The following is a 26006-nucleotide window of genomic DNA, read 5'->3' on the forward strand; positions in this document are numbered from 1 at the left end:
AGAGTGGTAAAAGGCAAAAAGGAAGCAGTGGCAGCGCGAAGAATGTCATAGCTAGTTGTTTCTGGCCGAAGGGGGAGGCTGACACCTTCGTGATGGATGATCGCCGGCCGTCCGCTAAAGCTGCCGTTGCTGCCGCCGCCGCCGTCGGAATGGCCATTGCTGCTATTGCTTCTGTTGCTCCAAGTGCTCCAACAAACTGCCACGGAACGCTTCCATTTCCAGTCCTCTCGTTTCCTCTCTTTCATCGTTGTTTCGTGCAAAATGGGTCAGACCCACCACTCCAATCTTATATATAATTTACGAACGTCCCTTACTCGGTTGGCTCATTCTTTAGAATCTTTAGAACGAAACGAAATCGAAAAGTTTAATTTGTCGAAGAATTGAACGTTAAGATAATAAACGATTCGAGCCAGTTTTAGACAGAGCGCGTGAAAACGAGTGTAATTTTTTTAATAATTCGAATTACTTGGCATCGCAGACGTATTTTCACACTGGAATTTTAGAAAGGTAACTTAAAAATGTGTAACAAAAAATAATTCGATGGATTATTTCAAATAGCAATAGACTGCTCTTGTCACCGAATTCGAATTATTTCATCTTTCGCGGAAGAGCGTTCTTTCGTTTTCGAAATCGAAGCTTCCGAAATGCTTTTGCACACTTTGATTTCGAAGACGACGATCATTCGACAAAAATCCGATCGAAATAAGAAGATAATCCAACCGAAACAATATAACCTTGTATCTGATTTATAAATATATCTTGAATTTAGGAAGAAAAAAAATTTTTGAAGAGAGAGAAATTAATTAATTTAAAATTCAACGTAACAAAAGTATCCATAAAAAAAAAAAAAAAGAAAAATTATCGAAAGAAGTTCTTCTCGAAAAAGAAATTGTCCCCAAGGCTCCCGTTCCAACGACCCACATATTGATCATCTTTTCTCACACGAGAGACGCAATAACGTTTCCCTTCTCCTCTTCCTGTTTGTCGGTGCATTTCCTCCCATCGGCGGACCTTCGTGGCGCGGTATCGCTCGGCTCGCATATTTCGCGGCGAGACGAGGAGGCGGAGAGGAGGAAGAGCGGTCGGCCGATCCATCAAAACTGCGTGTCAGTAGCCATTAGCACGCTCCCAACGGCACAGCATCGAGTACCGTTGCTTGCCACTACACCCCTGGATCCTGGGGCCTCGATGCTCCCGGGCTTCCACCGTACTTTCCTCGCCTACTTTGCTCGCGAGGAAAAAATTCGCCTCTCCGCGGGAGGCCGCTACCTCCTCCTTCTCCTCTGCCATCTTCCTTTGGATTAAGATGTAAAAGGTACGACGCTGTATAGGCGCCCTCTATGCGTTTTGAGGAGGAGGAGGGGATGTTGGGAAGAAGGTTCGTGAAAATAGGATGATTAGGGAAGAAGAATTAAGAATTAAGAAAACGAATATATTTTGAACACTGTGGTCTGCAATTTGATAATTTTCAAATTCCAATTCGTGCCAAGATGTTGTATAATTTTTACAAATTAAAGTTAAATTCTCTGTAAAATCTTCTCTTGGAGGTTACACATAAATGAATTGTGATGCAGTAGTAAATAGTGGCATAGTATTCTTGAATATATTTTGAATAGAGTAGTGATCTATAATTTGACTGTGCATAAATGAATCGTGTGATAAATAATGGCATAGCTCTTGAATATATTTTGATCTATTAACAATAAAGTAATTTAATAATTTTCAGATTCCAATTCCTTCCAAGATGTATATTTTTATAAAAGTTAAATTCTCTGTAAAACCTTAGAGATTACACATAAATGAATCATATGGTGCAATAGTAAATAATGGCTCTAAATCTTTTGAATATTCCAATTTGTTGTTCCAAGATGTTGTATATTTCTATAAACTAAAGTTAAATTCTCTGTGAAACTTTAGACATTACACATAAATGAATCATATAGTAAATAGTGGCACAGCTTTAAATCTCTTGAATATTTCAATCTGTTTCAAGATGTAGTTCAATTCTTTGTAAAATCTTAGAGATTACATATAAATGAACGTGAATTTTCAGATTCCAATTCCTTCTAAGATGTATATTTTTATAAACTAAAGTTAAATTCTCCGTAAAAGCTTAGAGATTATACATAAATGAATCATATAGTATAATAGTAAATAATTGCTCAGCACTCAATCTCCTGAATATTCCAATTCTCTGTACAAAGAGTTAAATAGAGTTTACATATAATTGTGGTGGAAAAATAGTAGCATAGCACTCAATCTCTTGAATATTCCAATCTGTTCCAAGATGTTGTATATTTTTACAAACTAAAGTTCAATTGTTTGTAAAACTTTAGACATTACATATAATGAATTGTGCAATAATAAGTAGTGGCACAACACTTGAATATTATTTTGAACACAATTTGATCTACAATTTGATTGTACATAAATGAATCATATGGTAATAAATTTTAAACCCAGTGATCTGTAACTTGATAATTTTCAGATTCCAATCCGTTCCAAGAATTGTTGCATGTATATCTTTGTATACAAAAAATAAAATTTTCTATAAAATCTTGAAGATTAATAATTTAATCGTGTAGTACACTAACAAATAGTTGCGCAACAACGCTAAATCTCTTGAATTGAACATTTTCATCTTGATAATTTTTAAATTCCATTTCCTTCCAAGATATCATTCGTGCACGTTTCTACAAACTAAACTTGAATTCTCTGTAAAATAGATGTAACAATTTGATTACCCATAAATCGTAGAATAATATATAACCTAAAAATATAAACTTGTAATAAAAATAATACAAATGTGTATATAATACCTTCCAACTTGCCAATTTATTATATCGCGTAAATAAAATAATAAAGGAAGAAGAAAATTTCGTTTATCGAAACAACAACGACCCGGTCCACCTCCTTTCACCTTCATCACCATCACCGTCACCGTCGAACGAGGCGAAGCGTGAACAAGTAAATAAGAGGATAATAAGATGCTCGATTCTCTCGAGCTCTCGATACGTAGATACGGAGAGGAAACGGTTAGATGCTAATTGGGCAAAGGAAACGAGACGTGGTCGCTCGAAGGGACAGGATCAGAGGGGGCAGGGGACGGCCGTGCGACGGAGGCAGACGCGACGGCGACACCGACGAGCACCGGTGACGCATCTGTCCCCAAGGATGCGCACACCCCTTGACCGTCCACCGACGGGCCGAGAACGTCCAACGGTTCACAAAATTCCCATTGACAACCTGTTCACCTCCGCTCCTTCTCGTTTCACGACGTGTCCACGGCCACAAAGTGTTCCCTGGAACCGATACCCCTCGCTCGAGGACTTCCTGGGAGTCCAGCATCCCCTCCCGGACGGATGGCCGCGATATTCAAGGACGAAAAGGGAGAGCGGAGTTTTCGAGCAGTTTCTTTTCCTTTTTTTTGAGAAGGGTTGAGTCGTACAGGTTGTGTTTTATCGGTGGCTGGCTGATGGCTCGGTTATTGGAGAGACACAGGTCTGGCTAGATTTAGATTTTGATTTTTCGAGGGAAATGATTGATAAAACAAGTTTCCAAACTTCCATACCTGTTCTCTTCTCTACTCTTCTCTCGGTGAATTTTGGTCCCCGGAGCGTGGAAACGGCTGCGAGTCGGTTGCATGTTTCGAGGGATTAAACGCGTGACTAGGAATACGAATCCTTGGGGACGAGATCGCACAAAGTGTAGGATCATGTAGGCACGCCGGAGGTCTCTCCAGAGAGTTGCCGCGTACCTGGCCGTGTAACATGCCCGCCCGAACTCGCAAGAATTTCGGACAGGCGTCCATATTTCTCTCTCCTCGAATCTCCTCCAACTTTTCTTCCTTAAAAACTTTGGAATAACAATGGACAGATAAACGAAAGATACGGGAAATGTTGATTCAATTTAAAGGGGCATACCTTTCTTCCACGATTAATTAAAAAACGCGAAATAATATTCTCGAGGAGAATAATCTAAAAGAAGAGAGCATTTATTATTTTCCGATGGTTATCCACGCTTTAAAACTTTATCGGTTTCACGAAGTAGCTCGTCGAAAATTGATAAGATTCGAGGAACTGGAGACGTGGCGGTCGCGACGATGACTCTTGAGAATCATCGAATCGTCGTCGAAACCGGATCATTATCTCGGGCGCGCTCGTGCTTTCTTCTGGCGCGCATTAATTAGCATCTCCTCGGATACGTATCTGGAAAAGGAAGCCGAGGTCAGTTTCGACCGATTTTCTTCCTCGATATTTCTTTTTTCGAACAAATTTCTCCTTCCATCCTTTCGACGTCCTTAAGAAAGAATCACAACTTTCTCACGATCATCGACGATTGAACGGGATACGAGAAAACGAAACCCACCTTCACACAAGTTCGATTCCGAGGAGAGAATACCACGCGAGCATTGGCGATCGTTCGCTTCAGGTATCCGGCCTATCCTTATCTCCAAGCCTAGCTTCGGTTAGTCTCGTTCCTCTGGTCTGCAGGAGGAGGAAAGGGAAGAGCTCCGGCTGAATGACACGGTCACCGAAAATGACAGGTACACGGCTTGGAGGAGACGCCGATATCGCGACCGCATCTGACACAAACCTTCGGTCGACCGGCTCCCCTCCCCTCCTTTTTTCCCCTCCGCCTGCCAATATGCCTACCTGTCAACACACGCTGCATTCAATTAACTCGGTGACCAGCCCCAACGCCTGTTTAATGACGCGGAAATCTAACTTCGCCCGCCCCCGACCCCGATCCTGCGAAACTCGACCGGAGGGGGGGCAGGGGGACGACGACGCCAATTTCTTTTCACCCAACGGTCGACATTTTCTCAGCATTTTATCTCTCGATTTACAAACGAGACGGCGGATATCGATAGATGAATTGTAGCCACTTAAAACTGTATAATTTCGAATATTCGAGTTAACGTTAGGGAAATAAACGGGGACGAATAACGGGTAGAATTGCGAAGTAACGTTATCTCTTATCTTCCATTGGAAATCTGGTCAGCATCCGTTATCGATTACGGATCATCAAGGAAAAGAGTTAGACTCGGATTAAAATTGAGAAAAAACTCAAAAGAGGGTCACTTATCTCGTCCGATAACGCGTGTTTCAATATTCCCGATAAAAAAGGAGGAAAGATAATTTCCGAAAAGGAAGATCCGTGGGCGAATTATTCAAATAAAAAGAAACAGCTTGGAACGAAACACCGGGGAAAAAAAATTGGCGCGGGAGCAAGGGGGAGCAAGGATAGCGAAAATTGGAAGCGCGCGTGTGCTTGTTTACGGGCGAATGAAAATTACACGACGGTACCAGCCACCCCTTGGTTCGACGCGTCCATTCATTAACACTTCATATCCCGTCGCGACGTGGCTGGTAACGAGCCTGTCATAATTACCGCGCTAACTTTATTACTGCGGGATACACGCTCTCCTTGCCCGGGCTATGATACTCGTGCGTCATAGGGCAAATCGAGCGAGCAAACCCCCCTCGTTGCCACGAGGAAACGCGTCCTGATGAATTTAGAACGCGCACGTTCTGCTGTAAATAAGGCGTGATCTCCCGTAATATCGGGAGAGAGAAAATGAAAGCGAAGGCGGAAAGAGAGAAAACGACGATGACGGGGCGTTCTTTTATCCCGGGGAGGGGAGGGGAGGGATGACGATGAAATAGCGAGATAACCTGTTACTTTTAATTTCAGGAAGGGTGATAATAATTTCGAACGTATGAGAAAATAATTACTTTGCGCGGGGTGATTAATTACGAGGCGGGTAAGTCTCCTTTTAACCTCTCCTTTCGAGATTAATCGGTGTGAAAATTTCGTAAAAATTCGAAATCGAGAAACCTTGATCGAATTAAATTCGAAACAAAAATTAGAATTAAACTTCTTCCAACGGAAGCGCGATTTCTTCGCGAGAGAATTCGTAAAAAAGCACGCACACCCACACACACACGGGCGTATTGGCCATTACGAACTTCCATTTCCCTGGCTAGCTCGCTACTTCGACCACTTGGGATGGAAACAAAAAAGTAACGCGGGGATTCGCGTGCATTCGGCAAAAATACACGCTCGATTGCGCTCGCATTCGTGGGGAGAGAGTGAGAGAGAGAGGGAGGGAGGGAGGGAGAGCCACGGTTATAGCGGCAATCGAGCAACTCTCATACTGAATGATCGATGACTCCATTGTGCGCCCTTTCCCATGTCCCTTGCCACGATTCCGTGCGAGCGGCATACAAAAAGCCGGCCGCCATTTCGAAAATGGCCGGAATTATGGAAAATTCGGGCCTGGAAGATCGATCGACCCCCGTGATTTCATCCCTTGCAATACGATATTTCTCTCTCTCTCTCTCTCCCGTGAATTTCGACGAAACATTCCAACCTCTTTCGCTCTCTCCTCTTCTTGGCGACAGTTTTGGCGGAGGAGAATATCTTGTAAAAAAAAAAAGAAAGAAAGAAAAGAGAAGAAAAGGGAAACATCTGGACGGCGTTGAAAAGGAGGGAAGGATGGAGAAAGATGTTACGAGGAGGGGGAGGGGAAATTGCGAATCTGGAAAGTGGAAAGTGGTTCGAGGTTACATTCAGGTTTGACGAGTCGAATTTTGTTCGATCGATGAAGTTATGAAATAGTTGCGTGGAATTAAGTAACCGTTCGAGTTAGAGAATTACACTTCAAATTCTTCTTCTAAGGAGCTAAAATCTGCGAATTGTTACAATTTTTCGATTCCATTATGCACTTGCATTATAAATTATAAATATCCAATATAATAAATATATATATATATACATAAATTTCCAGCCTAAAATGAGCTTTCAATTCATTCGCGTGAAATAGAAAGGAAATAAATAAGAGGTCTTGCGAAAATAGTTGGTTGGAGGAACGGGGTGGAGCAGGAAGCGCGAGTTCCTCGAGGGAGCCACCTTCTCGTCTCCAAATTCCGCCCATCGAGGAACGAGTCTTTATCTGTTCGCTGCTCGAGCAAAATAGAGACGATCGAGCGAATAATAGGGCCCGATATCTTTGAATGAAGACAAACCTCTTTGGCGGAATGGCAACCATCCCTCTTGTCCGGATGGACAGCTGTCCGTCCATCGGCAACCACCCGCCGGATTGTTGTGACTGTGGATGTTTGAGCGACAAGAGGATCGACTTTTGAACGCTATAAACGTGACGCTTGAAATGAAACGTCAGGTTCAACTATTCTTCGAGAGAAGAAAACACCTCGCCTTCGAATGGCATTAGAAACTCGTCCAAATGAAAAGAGAAAGAGTAGTGAATCTGTAAATTACAAAAAATGATACATTCGACGTGCGATTTCAGGATTAAATTGTTACAATTTGCTCGTTAATGCGAAACAAAATACGCGAATGTTCGAATCGTAAGACCAAACTTTCTTTCTTCCTTATTGGCAAAAAAATTCAGACTTGGGCGAGTAGCGAGTTCGAGAAGGAGGTGGGGGAGGGGAAGGATGTTGTTGGTCGCGGATAAAAGGCGACCAAGGTTTAGCATGACAATGCAGGTGCCGCCTCATCCCACGTCAAAACGCAGCGTGGCGCCACGGTCGAGATACGTACCAGACCGATCGACTGGTTTGTAATTGTTTAAGAGGATTAGCCGGGGGTAAAGTTTACGCGTGTCCAAAGAGTGGAGCCGCTGATATTTATCCTCGACATTAGACCCCTTCCCCTCCTCTGTCTGATCCCGGAAAATTCCATTAAAAGTGGCTGGAAATTGGCGTGAATCGAGCCCCCATCCTTCCGTTTGAAGTATCCTAACCTCTCTGGATTACGAACAACGCTTACTTATTTACACTTAAATACGCGTGCGTATAAAATCAAACTAAGAAGGGCGAAGATCGAAACTTACCAGTACCTCTGTTCTCTTTGAGATAGGCTCTGAATCGAAAGAATTTACGAGAGCAAAATCCATCGAACGAAAATCCGTCCATCTATTAACGAATATCGACGTACGACGGATGTACGGAGGATGCGTTCAGGTGAAAGAGAGAAGAGAGAGAGAAAGAATCAGAACTATGAGAAGTTCGATCAAGATGAAGAAGATTTCCTGATCTGATCCGCGCGGGACAGGATGTCGCGGGTGGCCGCAGGTGGCGCCCCCGATATAAGCTTCTCTGACTGAACCGCTGATACAGGGCCAAGCCTCTCTCTCTCTTCTGAAACTTTCACGGCGGAATGTGTCATCCTGTCACTGAACCCACATGGGGTACGAGACGTCCCATGGGCCCGTCACAAGCTCCCCCATCCATCCCTCCAGATATTCTCCTCCTCCTCCTTCTCCTCCTTCTCCTTCTCCTTCCTTTCGAGATAAACGTTACTGTTACGCGATACGAATGATCCACCGCGTTTTACGCGATAGGTTATTTGATTTCTCGTAACTTTTAATTTCTTTTGTAAAATTCAAAAATTCTCCACTTTCCTCTATAATTTCCCGTTTTTTTCGAGAATCTATTCTGGAATCTACCTGGTCAGGACACAGGTTGACACGGACACGGTCGAGTTTCACGGCGTGGTTTCTATCCGTGGTCCGTAATTAACCCATCAGACGTCAGGCGTTAATGAAAGTGCAGGAGAGACGGCACCGGTGTGTCCCGTGTCCCGTGTCCCGGGCAGGGACAGGTGGGAGACACGCGTGTGTACACAGAAGAAGAGAGCGAGTGTGAAAAACGAAAAACGGTGGGGAGGGGAGAAGAGAAATTCTCTCGCTCTCTCTCTCTCTCTCTCTCTTTCTCGTGGACGGAGAAAAAGAGGGAGGGGAAGAAGGATGCTGGGATACGACGTTTCGAAGGGAATACAGGATAGGAGGCGAGGGCTGGGGCTATCCTGGAAGGTGGGCACCACGAGATATAATACCCGACTACCTCTACCAGCCGCGATAAGTGTCAACTGCAGCGTGCCAGATAAAAAGAACGTAGGAAAAATAAAATTTAGCTCGGTGATCCATCATGAGGCTACGGACGCCGGACGCGCAGGCTCCGTTCCCATTGGCTGGCTCCGCCCAAACACGGTCACGTGGCCCCGCTCGAGGACACGCCCCCCCTTCCAGAAGGCAGCGCCCCTGTCTATAGCTCGGCAGCCTACGTATGCCCGAGAATCGAGCGAGGAAGAGAGAGATAGAGACGGAGAAGGAGAATGGTGTCCGTGGCGGGAAAGAGAGAGAAGGAGAGAGAGAGAGAGAGATCCACGACACAAACTGGACACACAGCCAGACCCCCTCAGGCTCACCTGCGTGTGCTGCCTTCGACCGTGCCGCCTTTCCGCCAGTCCACTCCACCTAGCCAGTCCACTTCAGCGACCCTCGTCGACCGGATCGACGACGCGTCCGCTTCTCCACCACCGTTTATCGCGACTCGAGCATCGACGAACGAGTTCCCCGCGTATCTATACCGTATAGTAACAAATATGGATCTGCCTCGGGATCTATAACGCCGTTTCGCGAGAGAGAGAGAGAGAAAAAAGAGTAGTAAACGGCAGTTAATTTTGGACGGCAGTGGAGGAGCCTCGACCCGAATGAAATAAAACAAGAGGAACGACAAGTGCGCGAGAGGAAGCTGTGCGATTATCTCTGTGTGAATCGAAAGTTGAAAGGAAGGAAGAAGGGATCGAGCATCGCGATTATTAAACGTCGAATTTAACGAACGAGACGGAGACGAGTGTAGGACGAGCGACAGGATACCGTATCCCGTACATCGCGCGATGTGAGCTAATTGGCCGATTGAATCCTCTCTCTCTCTCTCTCTCTCTCTCTCCCCCTCCTCTCTTCCCTCCTCCTCGCGAAGAGTGCGCGCGTCAAGGACACCAGTGGTGGTCCGCGGAGCGGCAGGTGGCGGCTACCGCGCAATTGATGCATTCGCCTCGACGCGACGAGGATGATGATGATGGACATGGGCATGTACGGAACTTACGGCAAGCCTGACTCGTATCCCAACTACGTTTGCACGGGTCAAGGGAATCATCATCACCATCATCATCATCACCACCACCACCAAACCGCGGCCGGGGGCCACGTGCCCGTCCCGGCCTCGCCCGAGCTGGCCCCGACCCACTACTTCCCCCAGTCGGCGGTCTCCCCTTACTCCTCCTCCTCCTCGGAGAGCTTCCTCGCCGCGGAATCGGCCGCTTCCTCCGGCACCCCGCCCCAGCAAACCTTCTACTCCCCGTCGGCCGTGCTGCACGAGGACGGATCCGCGATCATCTCCTCCGAGAACGGGCTGAGTTACACGAATTTGGACTACACCGCCTCCTCCTCCTCCACCTCCCCCCCGACCCCCTCGTACGGAAATGGATCGGCGGATCCTCACCACCAGGGCTACCACCACCACCACCACCACCACCACCACGTCCAGCAAACGGGGTACACCAGGGATCACCACCACCACCACCATCACCACCACGACCCCCAGCAATCGGCGGGGAACGTGCACCCGCAGGGCGCCTCGATGATGACCCACGCGACGAGGAGCACGGCCGAGCACGAGAGCCAGCACCACCACCACCAGTTGCACCACCACCATCACCACCACCAGTCATCGTCATCCTCTAGTCATCACCATCACCATCACAACGAGGCCGAGTATCAACAGCTTCCGGTGGCCGGAGGCGCCACGTCCAATTACATCCACCAGATACAAACGGCGCCCGAGGATTCGTTGCACTATCACTCGCAGATACGTCAGAACGATTATAACGTGGGGGGGCACTACAAGGAGGAGAGTCAGTCGGATCCGTCGTGCTATCAAATCTCGCTGCAGCAAACGTCGGCGGGCCAGCATCCCCAGCACCTTCAGCATCATCATCAGCAGCAGCAGCAGCAGCACCATCCTCAATCGCAGCAGCAGCAGCAGCAGCCGCACGTACCTACGTACAAGTGGATGCAAGTGAAGAGAAACGTGCCCAAGCCAGTCGGTACGTAGACACGTTTCTCGATTCGATTTTTATCTGCTGAGAGATTATTAACGATCCAGGCTTGGATCGTGCTTTCTACGATTTTATTTATATATCGGGCTGATATATAATAATTCTTGGAAATAAAGGTTAATTCGATTCGAGTTTACTTACGAATCTGTTATTCCGGAAAATACGTCGAATTGAAAAGCGAAGGATTGTAACGAGTCGTGGTACGTCGATAAGCAGGAACGGAGGAGCAGGGTATTCGAGAGCACGTGCAACCGGAATCACGCGTCACGTTTTATTAATCTCGTTACGCGTTGGTTTCAAAGCCAGTAGGTCGTCGGCCAATGAGTAACGCCAACATTTTTACTTGTCCGTCAATCTTCATTTCGTCGCTCACCACCCAGGCGAAATCTCGCTTGCCAAAGTGTGGTGGACCAGAGGCGGCGGCCATTCCAGATCCACCGACTTGCGTAAAGTGTCGTCAACGAGTGGCAATTGAGCCGTGTCGCGACACTCGAAACAAGTTTAAACAAATTGTCTCGTTCTGGGAACTAGGGAGATGTTTATCCAGAAAGGAATTATTCCTTGCTCGTAATAAACGAATAATTGTTTTGAAAAAGAATAAAACGAAATTCAGAGATAATATGTTGTTCACAGTGACGATTTGCCTCTCTCGGTTCTTCTTTTTCTCTTGGAAAACGACGCACGAGTTTTAAAATTTCTAACGATATCACTCCTTTCTTTCGACCGCATTTGAAGTTGAAATTTCCAACGTTTGAAAAATACAAAGATCGACGATTTGCTTGGAACGATCGTTGCGGCTTTTCTATTTAAAAAATCCTTAAAATTGAGGTTAGGTCTTATTTCAACTTATTAATTGTTATCAAGAAACGAGCGATAAGGGAAAATAATCGCTAGGCTTTAAAATACCGATCGTTCTCGAGGACGATTTCATCTCTCTCTCTCTCTCTTTCTCTCGATTATATAATTTCAGGAAAAAGAAAAACGACGTTCGAGAACGTTCGAACGTTGGAGCAAAATAGGTATTTCTTCTTCGGGTACGAATCAAAATTCGATAAGAGGGATTTATTTATCGGATATTTATATCCCGGGCTGAGGTTGTTTACGTTTATGCGACAATCGTAAACGCGGCTGATAAGATTATGCACAGATAGATACCAGCCATTTTACAAGAATATCGCAGCCCGGTAACCATAAATCAACAGCGTTGCGAACCTCTCTCCTCGCCTATCTCTCCGACAAATCACTCTCGATTATTCCACTTACGTAGATCTTTGATATTTTCATTCGTGGCGCCTGCTAGTCAGTCTTTCAAGATCTTTCTACATACTTTACGTGAATATTTATCGAAATAATAATTTATAAATTTCGTGATCACGATCTAAAGTCGTTCTTTTTTTTTTTTTTTTGGTAAAAGAGATCGAAATCAACGATAAATCGAAGAGAGAAGATTATTTTTTTCCATCTTCGCAGATTTTTCGAAAATTATTTTTTTACCTAAGCAAGCTCGGAATATTAAATATTATAGGAGATAATATCGATCCCTCGATCGGATTATTCGTATTTACAGGGGAAAGTATGCGGAGAGGAGGAAAAAGAAAAAATATTGCTCCGTTGGAAAACACACGCTGTTATCGCGCGCGCTGAATTCGACGATGGCCGCGCGAGATATCGAAAAGCTGCCCCCTCCGCGCCCCATCCCGATAAGATCCGCGCTTAAGAACGAAAATTCTTGCACTCTGCGGTTATCTGATTATTTCGAGGGAGACTACAACGCCGATAACGGATATCTCGTCTCCCTGAGGCTTTAATTAAAAGCCGATATATTTTCACGACGCGTAATCTATTCGATCGTTTCGAAAAATTAAAATTGGAAGAAAAATTAAAAAATGAAAACCAAATCCGATCGAAAAATTAATCGAAACGAGTTGGAGTAAGAGGAGGAGGAGGACGTAAAAGAAAAAGAGACGAAGCAGGCAAATAAGGGATCGGATTAGAGATAAATACCGGATAAATTGATTCAAAATTGAATGCGAGGAGGAGGAACAATTTACCGTTTCGAAAGCGATCGTTGAAAACGATTTATATGCATAAATGTGTCTAATTATTATTGGAAAGCGTATAAAAGTCGTGGAACGTGGTAATAACTCGTTCGAATACGGATCGAATACGAATTTTTCTCGCTCGACCAGTCTCGAGAGAGGAATTCGTCGAGGAAACAGGAATAATTCGATTCGCCTGGATGATTTCGGAGTCGACGAAGAATCGATCGATAATGGGATAATAGAATTGTGAAATTTCGAAAAATTGTTCCACGGGAGAATAAATATGGGGAAAGGAGAGAAGGATAGGAAAACGAGGGAGAAATTCGGGTCGAGTGAGTTTTGGAAAAATTGTTGGGAAAAATTGAAATCAACGTGGTCGTGATGCGATAAGAGGATGCCGGCCACGGTTCGAGCAGGGCTGCCCCACTCTGGGGGAGCTAATTTGCTTAACAGCGAGGCAGGGGTTGGAGGGAATCGGCGGCTAAGCCTGGTATCGTTCAAATGGAGCTTGTCAGGATTACCAGCGTTTCCCTTAATAGCTCATTATAATCGAATTAATAACACCAGCCGAGAAGTCACCGAGGGTGACGCTTATTACACCGAGACATGCGAACGAAACTCTCTCGCCGTCCTTGTCCTTTCCATTCTAACGGCTATCTCCTTCTTCCTCTCTCTTTCGGGTGATTTTAGATTTTTAGTGAATTTTCATCCACGTTGCTTGTATATATTTCAACAATACGTGCAATTATTCGTGAAATTAGAATTTAACTATGATTCATCGGTGATTGAAGATGATTTTGTATTAATTTCTTTTGTAAGTTGTTAGTTTGACAAGATTTCTTTGATTAAAGATTGAATTTAGAATGTTTGAGTTTATTAAACGAAGTTTATTTTCTCTTTGTTGAGACTCAAAATGAAGTAAATTTTGAATATAATTAGAATTCTTATTTGAATATGCATTCTCTTACATTTGCAAGGATATATGCAATTATTTTTGTTAGTTTGACAAGATTTTTGTGATTAAAGGTTGAATTAAGAATGTTTGAGTAAAAGTTTATTAAACAAAGTTTATTTGTTGAGACTCAAAAGCACTCTGAAATTAGAAATGAAAATTTGAATATAATTAATTATAATTCTTATTTGAATATGCATTCTCTTACATTTGCAAGGATATATGCAATTATTTCTTTTGAAGTTTATTTGTTGAGAATCAAAAACACTCTGAAATTAGAAATGAAGTAAATTTTGAATATAATTAGAATTCTTATTTGAATATGCATTCTCTTACATTTGCAAGAAATATGCAATTATTTCTTTTGTTAATTTGACCAGATTTTTGTGATTAAAGATTGAATTTAGAATGTTTGAGTTTATTAAACGAAGTTTATTTTCTCTTTCTTAAGACATGTAGACTCTGAAATTAGAAATGAAGTAAATTTTGAATATAATTAATTAGAATTCTTATTTGAATATGCATTCTCTTACATTTGCAAGGATATATGCAATTATTCGTGTGAGAATAGAATTTAACAATGTTTCATCGAATGTTTCATTGCAGATGATTTTATATTTGCTATAATTTTTTGTAAGTTATTGACAAGATGTTGTAATTGAAAATTAGAATTGATTTTTCTTGAATAAAAGTACTAAAATTTATTTTCTCTTCAAACTCGAAAGTACTCTGAAATAAAGTAAATTTTGAATATAATTAATTAGAATTCTTATTTGAATATGCATTGCAGATGATTTTACATTTGCTATCATTTTTTGTAAGTTATTAACAAGATGTGATTGAAAATTAGAATTAATTCATTATTAATTTATAAAAGCACTTTGAAATTGAAAAAAGTAAATTTTTAATTCTATTTTGAAGATAGAATTTAAGGATCCTCCATCGATGATTTTATATTTGCTACCATTTTTTGTAAGTTATTGATTTGACAAGTTGATGTAATTGAAAATTAGAATTGATTTTTCTTGAATAAAAGTACTAAAATTTATTTTCTCTTCAAACTCGAAAGTACTCTGAAATAAAGTAAATTTTGAATATAATTAATTAGAATTTTTATTTGAATATGCATTGCAGATGATTTTATATTTGCTATCATTTTTTGTTTGACAAGATGTAATTGAAAAATTGATTCCTCTATTTGAATAAAAGTACTAAAATTTATTTTCTCTTCGTAGACTCTCAAAAGCACTCTGAAATTAGAAACGAATTAAATTTTGAATATAATTACAATTCTTACCTCTTATTCCCCTTCAACCATGAAAAAATTGTCCCCTCATCAAGCTTTGAAAGTGATTGAAACGAAATTTTGAAAATAATTAAAATTCTTCAATCGTGAGAAAACATCCTCCTTTTTCTCAAGCTTCCTCGCCAATTCAGATTCCAGACTCAAGTTTCAACTAACTTTCAAATAATCCGAAATAATTCTCTTTCGAGCCAATCCAATCTTCTCCTCTTCTCGATCGAAACGAATCCACGGAATCGGGAGCGTCTCTTCTCTTTCTTTCTCCATCCGTGTGCACCAATCCGTGGGCCGATCACGAGAGGGAGAAAGAGAGAAGAAACGGAATGGTGTAATGATAAATCGGGAAGGGGCTGACAGCGTGCGCCTCGTGCGACGCCCTCCGCTCCCTCCTCCCCTCCTTCCTTCATTCACTCGCTTCTCCACGTCCTCCACGGGGAGAAGGGTGGTCCACACAACACGCGTCGCCTCCTGCACCCCCCGCATGGAACGCATTATGGAGGCAACGAGGGAAAAAATACTATTGTGCGTCCCCTGGCCAACCGAAAAACTTCTCCACGGCCAAAATCTGCCCGAAAACTCTCCCCTCTCCTCCTGCTCCACTCTGCTCCGCCCATCTCGTTACTTCGAATCGAGAACACCCTTCTCTTTCCGCGCAGCTTTCCATCCTTCGACCATTTATTTCGAAATTTAATCGATCGTCGGGTAACTCTTCGAATTTTTCTTGCTCCTTCTTTCAGAGAAAATCAATTGTACGATTTATTTGGAAACGTGGAGACAGAATTAACGGATATTGGATATTTTTCGGTGGAATAATTTTCCAAATTTTAATTCGAGCGAGTCACAAACTCGGAAAGAAAAAATCGAGATAAAGTCGAAAATGGTTGGTCCAAGCGTCGTCTCGAAACGAGTAACGCAGAGAAGAGGAGAACGGTTGGAAATCGGTGTAAATCGGCGGTAGAAGAAAATTCGAACCGACCTGTGTTTTTCTCATTTCAATTTTACGTTCCTCCGCTTACGATATCCACGTCATAACCGCGCGCTTTCTTGCGGCAACTCCTGTTTTACGACGTCGCGTCACGTATCGAGGCAACCTTCGAATCGACTTCGTCAATTGCTTTCCACTCGGCTCCTTCTCGGAACCGATTACGCCGGTTGTTGCGCTCTGCTTTTCGTCACGTCGTCCATTCGATATTCCACGATACTCTCTCTCTTTCTCTCTCTTTGAAGAATTTTTCGCGACGAATACTCGTCGAGCTTCGTTATTGACCGTCTGAAAATTATTAAGAAAAACAAAGGAGTCAGAATCAAATTAGATAATCGGTGGACGTTGAACGCGAGCCTCTCCCGAGTTCTTTCTGCCCGATAACGATTCTGCCAACAGCTGGATTAAAAATAAGAGAGGGAGAAGAAGAAGAAATTTTGTGAGAGAAAGAAAGAGCAAACGGAAATGTAGAAACGATAAGGAAAATATATATGGATAAGATACAACAAAATTGAAAGGAGGAGAACGCGGATATCTGACGAGTTCCTCCACCACTAAAAAAAACACCAGATCGAGCTCGGCGGATAAAGCAGGACGAGAGCAGGAAGACGAGAAGAGCGAGAAAAAGAAAAAAAAAATATCCCCTTCCAATTTACAAATTTCATCGATTGCCCGAGCGAGCGAGAAAAGGAAAGAAAACCTTTGGAAAATGCTCGATCCACAAACGAGCGGAAGGAAAAACGAGGAACAGAAGGAGTAGAGCAGCAAGTAGTTGCGTCGGTCGAGCGTAGGCAGCGTTAGCCGGCCAAGCAAGCAAGCAAGCAAGCAAGCAGGCAGGCAGGCAGGCAGGCAGCAAGCAAGAGTGTTACGACTCGGCTAGGGCCGTCGGTGGACGCGTGAGTGAGTGGCCGATATCTCGCGAGGGGATCTCAGAGGATCGTTCGCGTGTTTCCACCCGGGCTGCCACCCGCCGAACCTGGCAACCCTCCCCGGATCCCGCAACAACCCTGCCTAAGTAACTGACGACTCTCCCCCTCTCCCTCCTCCTCCTCCTCCTCCTCTCCTCGCCGCAACGCGATCAACGGCCACCCCCCCTCTCCGCCCTGTCCACGTGTCTCGCGCAACGGTGATTTTCATTTCCGCGGCACTTCAGCAGGAAGGATACGTATCGCGAAAATACCTGGTGAAGAGAGGTCGAATATTGGGAGGGAAGGGGGAGGAGAAAAATTTTTCCAAGCGTCGATTCGAAATTGGAAGAGCGGATGATTTTTGCGTAAAACTTTAAATTACTCGGCGACAACACTTTGGGAAAAATGTGAAATCGGAGAAGCGGGATTATTAGAGCGAGGGATGAGAGGGAAATTGCGTGTAATTCGGTGTTTGAACGGCGATAAGGAGAATTGGAATGGATCGAACGGATCGAGAAGAATGAGAGAGACTTAGGCGATAAAACAAGGCCAATAAAAATGTGACTCTTAATACGCCAAATCGACTGACCTCGGAGCCATAAATAAAACTGACTGCACGCAATTCGTTCGGGAACCGTGGATCAACCGCTAAGAAATTCAGATTTTTGCCTCGCTAAAAAGCGAAACGCTCGTTGTCAAAAAAAAGGGAGAGAGAGAGAGAGAGAGAATAGGGGGAAAAATGGAATTCATTGTGTAATACTAATTGTCCCGTAAATATATTTATCTGATTCAATTTCATTTATTATTTAATGCGGTTTAATAAATTTTACGTAAATTATTCTAATAAGGATTAATTTATATCTCGTTTGTAAAAAATCAGTCGTTTACATTATGACTTAGGATATATTGGCTATCGCGATTTGAATCAAAAATAATCATCACGATGACAAGAAGAAAAGAAAATTGTGTCGGTAAAATCGTTTTGTCGCTTCTTACGGACATCAACCGTAACGAATCGATCGATAAGATACGAACGCGAAGATATCGAGAAAATCGATCCAACGAGAATATACTCAAAAATTGATATTTCCAAAAAAAAAAAAAAAAAAAAGAAAAAAAAAACCATTTAAAAAATTTTCCATCTGTGCACACAACGTGCCCTCCTTTAATTAAAATTTCTCGTTCAAGTTCCAAGTCACCCTGCATTCGACCCTTATCGCACGATCGACCACTCCGCAATATCTAACAATATTCACGATAAAAGCTGTCAGAAATTAAAGGAAAGGGAGAGGAAAAGCTACAATTAATTCGTGATCTAGATTTTAGATTCGAGAGTCCCTTTTATCGTCCCGAATCGTACAACCGTGAGAAAATATTTACGCAGCCAACACGACTTTCATGTATTTATTAACACTTCAAGAAGACCGATATACGCATTGATAAACACAATGTAGACATTATTTGCTTACGCTCAATACCATCAAATGATGCACATGGATCATATCTGTTCATATCTGATACAAATAAAATCACTACCTATTTGTACACTTCCTATATTATCTTGTATCTATAATATTCTACCGAATGTAAATTGATTCTCATTTTTATTTAACTCTCTCATCCTTCCTATAATCGGAGAATGTAAACTAACCTTCGTAGAATTTGACTCTGCATCGAGCCAGATATACTCGGTCGATGCACAGAGACCGTTTCCAAACAAATATCTCCCGAGCTGTGAACCAGCCTTTAACTCGAGAACGTAGCGTCGTATCGAGCATAGCTTCGTTACCGAAGCACGCGCCCAACGGTGAAACACGATGATCGCGCTATTGACGCCGTTCAAGCAACAATAACGACTTTACGACGCTCGTTAAACGTCTCGATATACCTCTTATTGCCGTTCAACGTAGAATCGAGCCTCGTTACGGAAAAAGAAAAAAGTTTCTTTCGCGCAACGAGAGGCCGATATTTATTGGCAAAACGCGATATAACTCTGGGCATCGCTTTTTTTTGTTCGGTACCGGTGCAAAAATGAGCGACGACGTTTTATGGAGGCCATTATAGGATAGGCTGAATAAGGCGGCGCGTATGAGCGCGGGATATTTAAAGGCAGTAAATTAGACAAGTTATTATAGTACAGGAACGAGATGGGCACGAGGATGGGTGACCATGCATGGGTTAATGGCTACTGGAATGTATCGCTTGTTTGATAATACCGGGTCTCAATGGCTTTATTCTTGTTAGAGCCACTTAAAAGCGTTTTTCTTTTTTTTTTTTTTGCTCGTTCGCTTCTCGAAGCTCGGTTATAGGAAAATTGTTATAGGCTCGTGGAGACCTCCGTGTTTGCGAAGATTCAATTATACGGAGGATGCTGCGGGGAGACGAATATTTGCTCGGGAGAAGAAGTTGAGATGGCGTTCTACCGTGTAATCGGATGTGGAAATCAGATAAGTTCAAATACAGCTGGATCCCGATCTGGATACTTTTTTTTTTTTTTTAATCTTCCGTTCAGGTAGCTCGTTAAAATCTCGCATAGCATCGGAAGATATTTAAAAAAAGAAAAGGAGAAGAAGAAACGATCGATACGTAAGAAATTAATACGAACATGCCTTCGTATTTAAAAGTTGGATATGAAATTTCGGAAAAAATGGATTGAACGATGGTGAAGAAAATCCGAAGAGGAAGGAAACTGGTAGAATCCTTATCCAGGTCCATCTTTCCGGTAACATAATACCCCTGTGGCTGCTCGCACGTACACATTTCACCCCTCTGCTTCCCCCTTCCACGTCATCTGCGCCCTCCCCCCTAGCTTTTAGCCTTTGAATAATATTTGAATTGCGTAATGCTCGCCTAACAGGGGCACGTTTCGAGGCCAGATGATCATCCCGTCTGATCAACCGATTATCACTCTCTTATCCAGATCGAAGAAGATCGAAATCGTATTGTATTTGCTACCAAATTGCTACCGTATTGAAGTACCGTTTTGAGTCAATTCGAGAGTTCTATGCTTTTTTTTCTTTTTTTGCTTATATCTTATCATTGATAATTGATTCGTACGATAATTCATAATCGAATTTTACAAATTCAAGGTAAAATTGAAAGTTATTAATGATTAAACTCCTCCTATGATTATTGAAATGTACATCGTGATACGAAGTTCCACGATATTCCAGATGTTTGATTATTATTACGACAGATAGAGAACGAGTTTCCATTACGCAATAAAATTTTTCACGATGTGATTCTACTTGATTAATAAACGCTTCCTCGAAGAACCGGATCGAGAATGGGTTTTCATAGAACTCGATCTTATTTATCTTCCCGATCTTGCTTCACTTTCCTTCATTGAATAAACCAAAATGATTACAAGTCGTGAATAAAATGTAACCAATTAATCAAAGGATAATTAGCATGTTAAAATTTATTTCGTTTTAATTTTCTTATTAAAAGAAAAATCTAATTACACCTCTCTCACATAAGTTAAGCTCTTTAATTAAAATAGCTACATTCTCTTATATACCTTAACCTCTAATATCCAGATGGAAAATTAAATTAAATTTGAATCCATTGCTCTCAAAAATCAAAATCCATGATAATAAGAGGCATCGACGAGTACAAATCCGTGTACCAATAATCCAATACAGGATATTAAAGAATATAAATCGTACGTTTCGTTCGTTTCCTTCGAGAAACTGGAACTCGATCGCAGGAACAGTTTCTACTCACGAACGGGCGAGACGTCGAAGAAAGGGTTAAATAACTGGAATTACGGTTCCATAGACGGTCGCAAAGATCGTGAACAATATTCGGCCGGTGTTTCCATTTGCTTTTATCCACCCGCATTATCCAACCGCCCCCCTCCTCTCTCTCTCTCTCTCTCTCTAATTTGCCCACCCTCTCTCGCTCGTTTTCACTCGTGCACAGACGTGCCACGAGTAAAATAATAATATTAAGCCAGGTGAGATTTAATCGAGGGGGGCCTTTGAACGAAGCCTGGCGACTGGCATGCATGCCTCGAAACCGCGGCCGCATGTGTTTCACCAGGTATATTATGCACAAGCGTGAGCAGGAACGTGTGTTACGAGGGAATTACATCCGTGTTCGAGCTTTAAGCGCGCTCCACTGTCGACTAACTCACTCTTGTAACGATTCGATCTTCTGAATAACTTCTTTCGAAAGCACAAATATTTCGTATTTATAACCGTGAAATTTCGTTTCGAACGATGTACGCGTGCGTCTCGTTGCGTGCCTGATTAAAATTCAAACCGATGACTCGATATGACTCGTCGTCATATCATTCGCCTATTGTGAACACGAATTAATAATAAAATGAAAATGATATATAGATTGTTTGGAAAATCAATAATTTTCGTATCAAATTTATTTGTACGTAGCAAATTTTGTCTATCTACGATCGTTTTGAATTGTAAAAATCATAATATCGACAATATTTTATAATGTTGATCTATATCGAATATCGTTTGAATCTTTTACGCGATATGATAAAAGAAATATATTTTTCGTTTTTCTTTTTTTTTTATACTTCACGTATATAAGTCAAACATCGTTAAAGATTCAAGGAAATATCGAACGAGATTTAATTCGTTTAACGTTTCTTGGGAAGGATTAATTATGTATAATAGATTATAATGAGAAAAAGAAAAAAAAATTGAAAAACAAGAAAAATTTACAATTAAATTGCGGATATTTATTTATTTATGAAGATTTTAAATGTGCGAATGATATACGGCAATATACAATATAATCTCTTTATTATTTAAATTCCATTCCTTTAATTGTTTTCTTTTTATTTTCATCCGCATGAAAATTCGCGATCTAATAATAAATAATAAGAGATATGAAATAATAATAAATTAGAATGAAAAGAAAAAAATGATAAATTAAAAAAGAAAATGAATTGAATAATAAAAAAAAAAAATAATAAAAGACGTAATCTTATTTCTAATTTAATTCTATATCTCAGTAACTATTGTCAACATTACTTACTTAAAAGGCAATACGATCGTGCCATAAAATTTAAGTGTCGTTAAGTATGCTAATAATTTTAATCGATGCTATTAACGTCTGTTGCGAGAGAACGTCATAATTACTACTATATCGTGATAATGCTTAATCGAAAGTGATTCACGTTTAAGCACTCTAGGATTTATCTTTTCAAGAAATGAAATCAAATATGGCTACCATAGCAAAACTGTATATCCTGTGAAGTATTTTATAGGTTATCTTCTGATCATGTACGATTGACGAGAACTCTCGAATCTAATACAAATTAACATGTTCCTTTTTGACAGATATTTTCTTTTTTTCGTATTAAAGGTAACATCAATAAACTATTATTTATCTCGTGTAAATATGTTTTAGATTAACCAATAACTTTCTCATTTCGTCGAAAGTGTATAATTTGATTTATTATTAACGAATAGAATGTTTTCTGAAAATGCAATATCCAAGATTCCAAAGGAACTTGGATGCGAGATTAATGATCACTGATGTGTATAGAGACTTTGGTCGATCTGACGTACGGAAAATCAACGGTAGCTCTGTCCTCCCGTTAAAGTGCTAAATTGATGAATGAGTCGCGAAAACGAAATACATTTCATTGTACCACATCGGCTCGTGGACTAATAGAACTTGTCCAACTCGATTATTCGACTTGAAGATGCGTGAGCTTAATGGCCGGCGGCCAAGTTCCGGACACAGTTTTTAAGTGACTGATGTTTTCGGAATTATACGAAAAATACGTGAGATAAGATCTATTCGTTCTATTCTCTCGAGATAAATTGATTGACTTTAGTTAGATTAAGTTTGGATTTAGGTTATGTTTGAGTATAGATTAAATAGTTGTAATATCGGATAAAATATGAAAAAGATGATAAAAGGAAGGAATGAAGCAATACAGGCAAACACGAGTGAAAAAGAAGATGTGGCTCTAAGGCGGTGGCTTGACAGTTTCGTCCACCCTGTGCCATTAAGTAAATTGACTTCCACATACCGGTAGACTAAATAACAATCTAATTTCCATAATGCGTAAGTGACGCCACCTTTTTTTTATCGGAACGCATTCCTCACTACAATTTATTTCGTTGCATTTCGTTATGTCTTAAAGTGTTTTATATTTAATGAACACACGTGTAAACAATTTGAGAAAATTCATATCAAATTTTAAGATTAATTTTGTTCGAATTTACCCGATCCAATCGATATCAAATAAATAGAAGAAAATACGTAATAATATCATACGTATACGTAAATTGAGAATGATTTCAAAATGAGCATAGTAGTCAATTGATAAATAAAATGACGTAACAACTTACCCTTGACAACAGCTGATGCAATTTGATCCAGATTTAGGGCTTAACCCTATCGGTCTTCGATAGAGGGTGGACAGGTTCACTCCTTAGAACACTGACCAGCTGTGTTGGACAACAAACGGCTGTCGATTGGTGGACCAAAGTTGAGTTTCATTCTGTATAGATTACTTTTAACCTCTTTCTTGTACACGTTTGACACGTACGAAGGGCATTGACATCTGTAATTAAGATGGAAAAGGTATTTAAGTTAAATACATTGATTCTTCTAAATCGTACAAATTAATAATAAAATATCTACCTAATTATTAGAATTTTATAACTTAAATTAATATTTACGACAAAACTTGTTTGCTAGTAATTTTTATTACAAATTGTTTTTTCGTATTATGGCTAGATTAAAAGAGAAAAATTTTTATAAATATAAAATATAAAAAGAATTATTTGAAATGTGAAAAATATACTTTGAATGTACCTTGCAAAAAAGTTTTTCAAATAAAAAGAAGAATTTAAATTTGTTGCAGCAGCAAAGACAAATCCAAATGTTGGAGAATATGGCGGCAGCACTGGTGGGAACGCGTCTCCGTACGCCACCACGGCGAACGGTCCAGTGAACTGTCTTACCGGTGGACCTATGGCCGGTATTGCAGGTAGCTTCAACAATACCGGCCGAACCAACTTCACAAACAAGCAACTTACAGAACTCGAAAAAGAATTCCATTTCAACAAGTACCTGACTAGAGCGAGACGTATTGAAATCGCGTCAGCGTTGCAACTAAACGAAACACAAGTGAAAATTTGGTTCCAAAACAGAAGAATGAAACAGAAAAAGAGAATGAAGGAAGGCTTAATACCAGCTGAGAGTACGACTATAAGCTCACTCAGTGGCGCTAGAAGTTCAAGTAATTCACCAACTAGTTCTTCGAGTCATGAAACCAGTGGACTCGGTTTATCTAGTTTTACAAGCGATAACAGTCGGGAATCACCACCTTCTTCCTCAAAAGATTGACGCGTTCCTTGCTGCAGCAACGAACGTCTATATGGCCTACGACTTAACGATGATTGGTGAAAACTAAAAGAATAAAAAAATGTTATTTTAAATCGCGTGACTTGAATTTACATTGAATTTTCTTGCTGCAGCAGCAATAGTAATTATAGTATTTCCAATTTTACTAGAACGAAATCATTATAATAATATATAATAGTCTTTTGGCGATCTTGAAAATTATCAAAATTAATCGAACATAGATTAGAAATTGAACGATGTATGTACTACTTATGTGAATTATTTATTTTTGATTGAGTTATATACTGTAAAAACAGTGTGAACAGAATTCCCGAAAGGTTACCATATACCTCAGTTTGTGTAAATGGTATAACAATATTTATATATAATTATAAATACCAATGATATTGATCATGGCATATTAAAAAAAAAAAAAAAAAAAAAAAAAAAATACGAAGATATTTTTCTTAGATGCTTATGATTAACGGCATCTAGAAAATAATTTTTTTTTTGATGAAGACAATTATTGTTTGATGTTATCATCAAAATTAAAATTATATTAAAATTATTTTAAATATTTTTTATTCACTTGCTCTTATTTTATCTATTATTAAATATTTTAACATTAATTAATTTTTATACTAATATGAATTGCTATAAAAATTTACATTTTCAAAGAAAGAATTTTGATGAAAATAAAAATCCAAGTTTTATTATTGTATTATATAATAAATTATAATTTGTAATGATAACATGATAACAATAGTTGTACTCCCAATTTGAATATCTTCTGTATGTATATGTACATAAAATCTAATGCAAATCTTGTACGAATGTCAATGCACATCATTATACAGTAAGATAAACACTAAAATAAACAATTATACAATAAGAAAAAAAATCATTGTAGGAATTCTAAATTTATCGAAATGTATAAATGAAAAAATAATGAACTGTATAATGAATTTTAAAATAGATATAAGATTTGCATTGATTCTATTTAATTTAATTTGACCATTTAAAAATTAATGAATTAATATTATCGTAGTTATATAGATTATATTGTGATTATTAAAAATTCTGTACCTAAAATGAACTTGGATATAATAAATTGTGATTATTCTGTAGCGTTATTTAGAATTCTGTAGAAAGAATAAAATATTAATACATTACAAAAGAAAACTTATAAAATTCACTCCAAAATAAAATGATTTAATTAATTATGATGTTATTTTTTTATGATGTATTCAATTCACTATTTTACAAACTCAAATTTAATTTTTCAATGCATGCTTTCTTTTTTTCATATTTGAAATCTAGGCTGATCAACTTTATAAATATATATACTGAATTTTAAATATGTTCAAATATTAAAAATGATTGGTAACACTGCAATATTATTCGATAGTAGTTAATAATAATTAAAAAATTTGTGAATATAATCCAATACATAATATAAATAAGCATAGAAATATTTACGAAAGAATAATTTCAAGGAAATTATTTTTAAAATCTTTTTAAAATTTTTCTAAATTTCGTGATTGAATTAAATATA

The 26006-nt window shown here is 40.1% G+C and overlaps 1 protein-coding gene and 1 long non-coding RNA gene across 8 annotated transcripts; one reads left to right on the plus strand and one right to left on the minus strand.

The window, feature by feature from the left end:
- Positions 1–1696: 1696 nt before the first annotated feature.
- On the minus strand, positions 1697–24057 carry LOC108000472 (uncharacterized). Of its 6 annotated transcripts, XR_009833169.1 has the most exons (8): positions 23921–24057; positions 23452–23666; positions 15221–16496; positions 9238–14996; positions 4369–4655; positions 3924–4208; positions 3572–3855; positions 1697–2715 (listed from the first exon to the last, which is right to left on the minus strand). It is a non-coding gene; the product is annotated as an uncharacterized LOC108000472 (long non-coding RNA). The 6 variants fall into 6 exon arrangements; XR_009833171.1 differs by lacking the exons at positions 9238–14996; positions 15221–16496 and having other exon boundaries at positions 1697–3855; XR_009833172.1 differs by lacking the exons at positions 15221–16496; positions 23452–23666; positions 23921–24057 and adding an exon at positions 7032–7273 and having other exon boundaries at positions 1697–3855; positions 9238–9358.
- On the plus strand, positions 9882–24902 carry LOC108000246 (homeobox protein Hox-B1a). 2 transcript variants are annotated; one of them, XM_017060471.3, is made up of 2 exons: positions 9882–10917; positions 23970–24902. In XM_017060471.3, exons 1-2 carry the CDS (start codon positions 9882–9884, stop codon positions 24452–24454), a joined length of 1521 nt encoding a protein of 506 aa, XP_016915960.2. In that variant the 3' UTR covers positions 24455–24902. The 2 variants fall into 2 exon arrangements, with proteins under 2 accessions (XP_016915960.2, XP_061942556.1); XM_062086572.1 differs by having other exon boundaries at positions 23973–24902.
- The last annotated feature ends 1104 nt before the right edge of the window (positions 24903–26006 follow it).

Source organism: Apis cerana, linkage group LG16 (genome assembly GCF_029169275.1).
Source record: "Apis cerana isolate GH-2021 linkage group LG16, AcerK_1.0, whole genome shotgun sequence".
In the NCBI taxonomy this organism is placed as follows: domain Eukaryota; kingdom Metazoa; phylum Arthropoda; class Insecta; order Hymenoptera; family Apidae; genus Apis; species Apis cerana.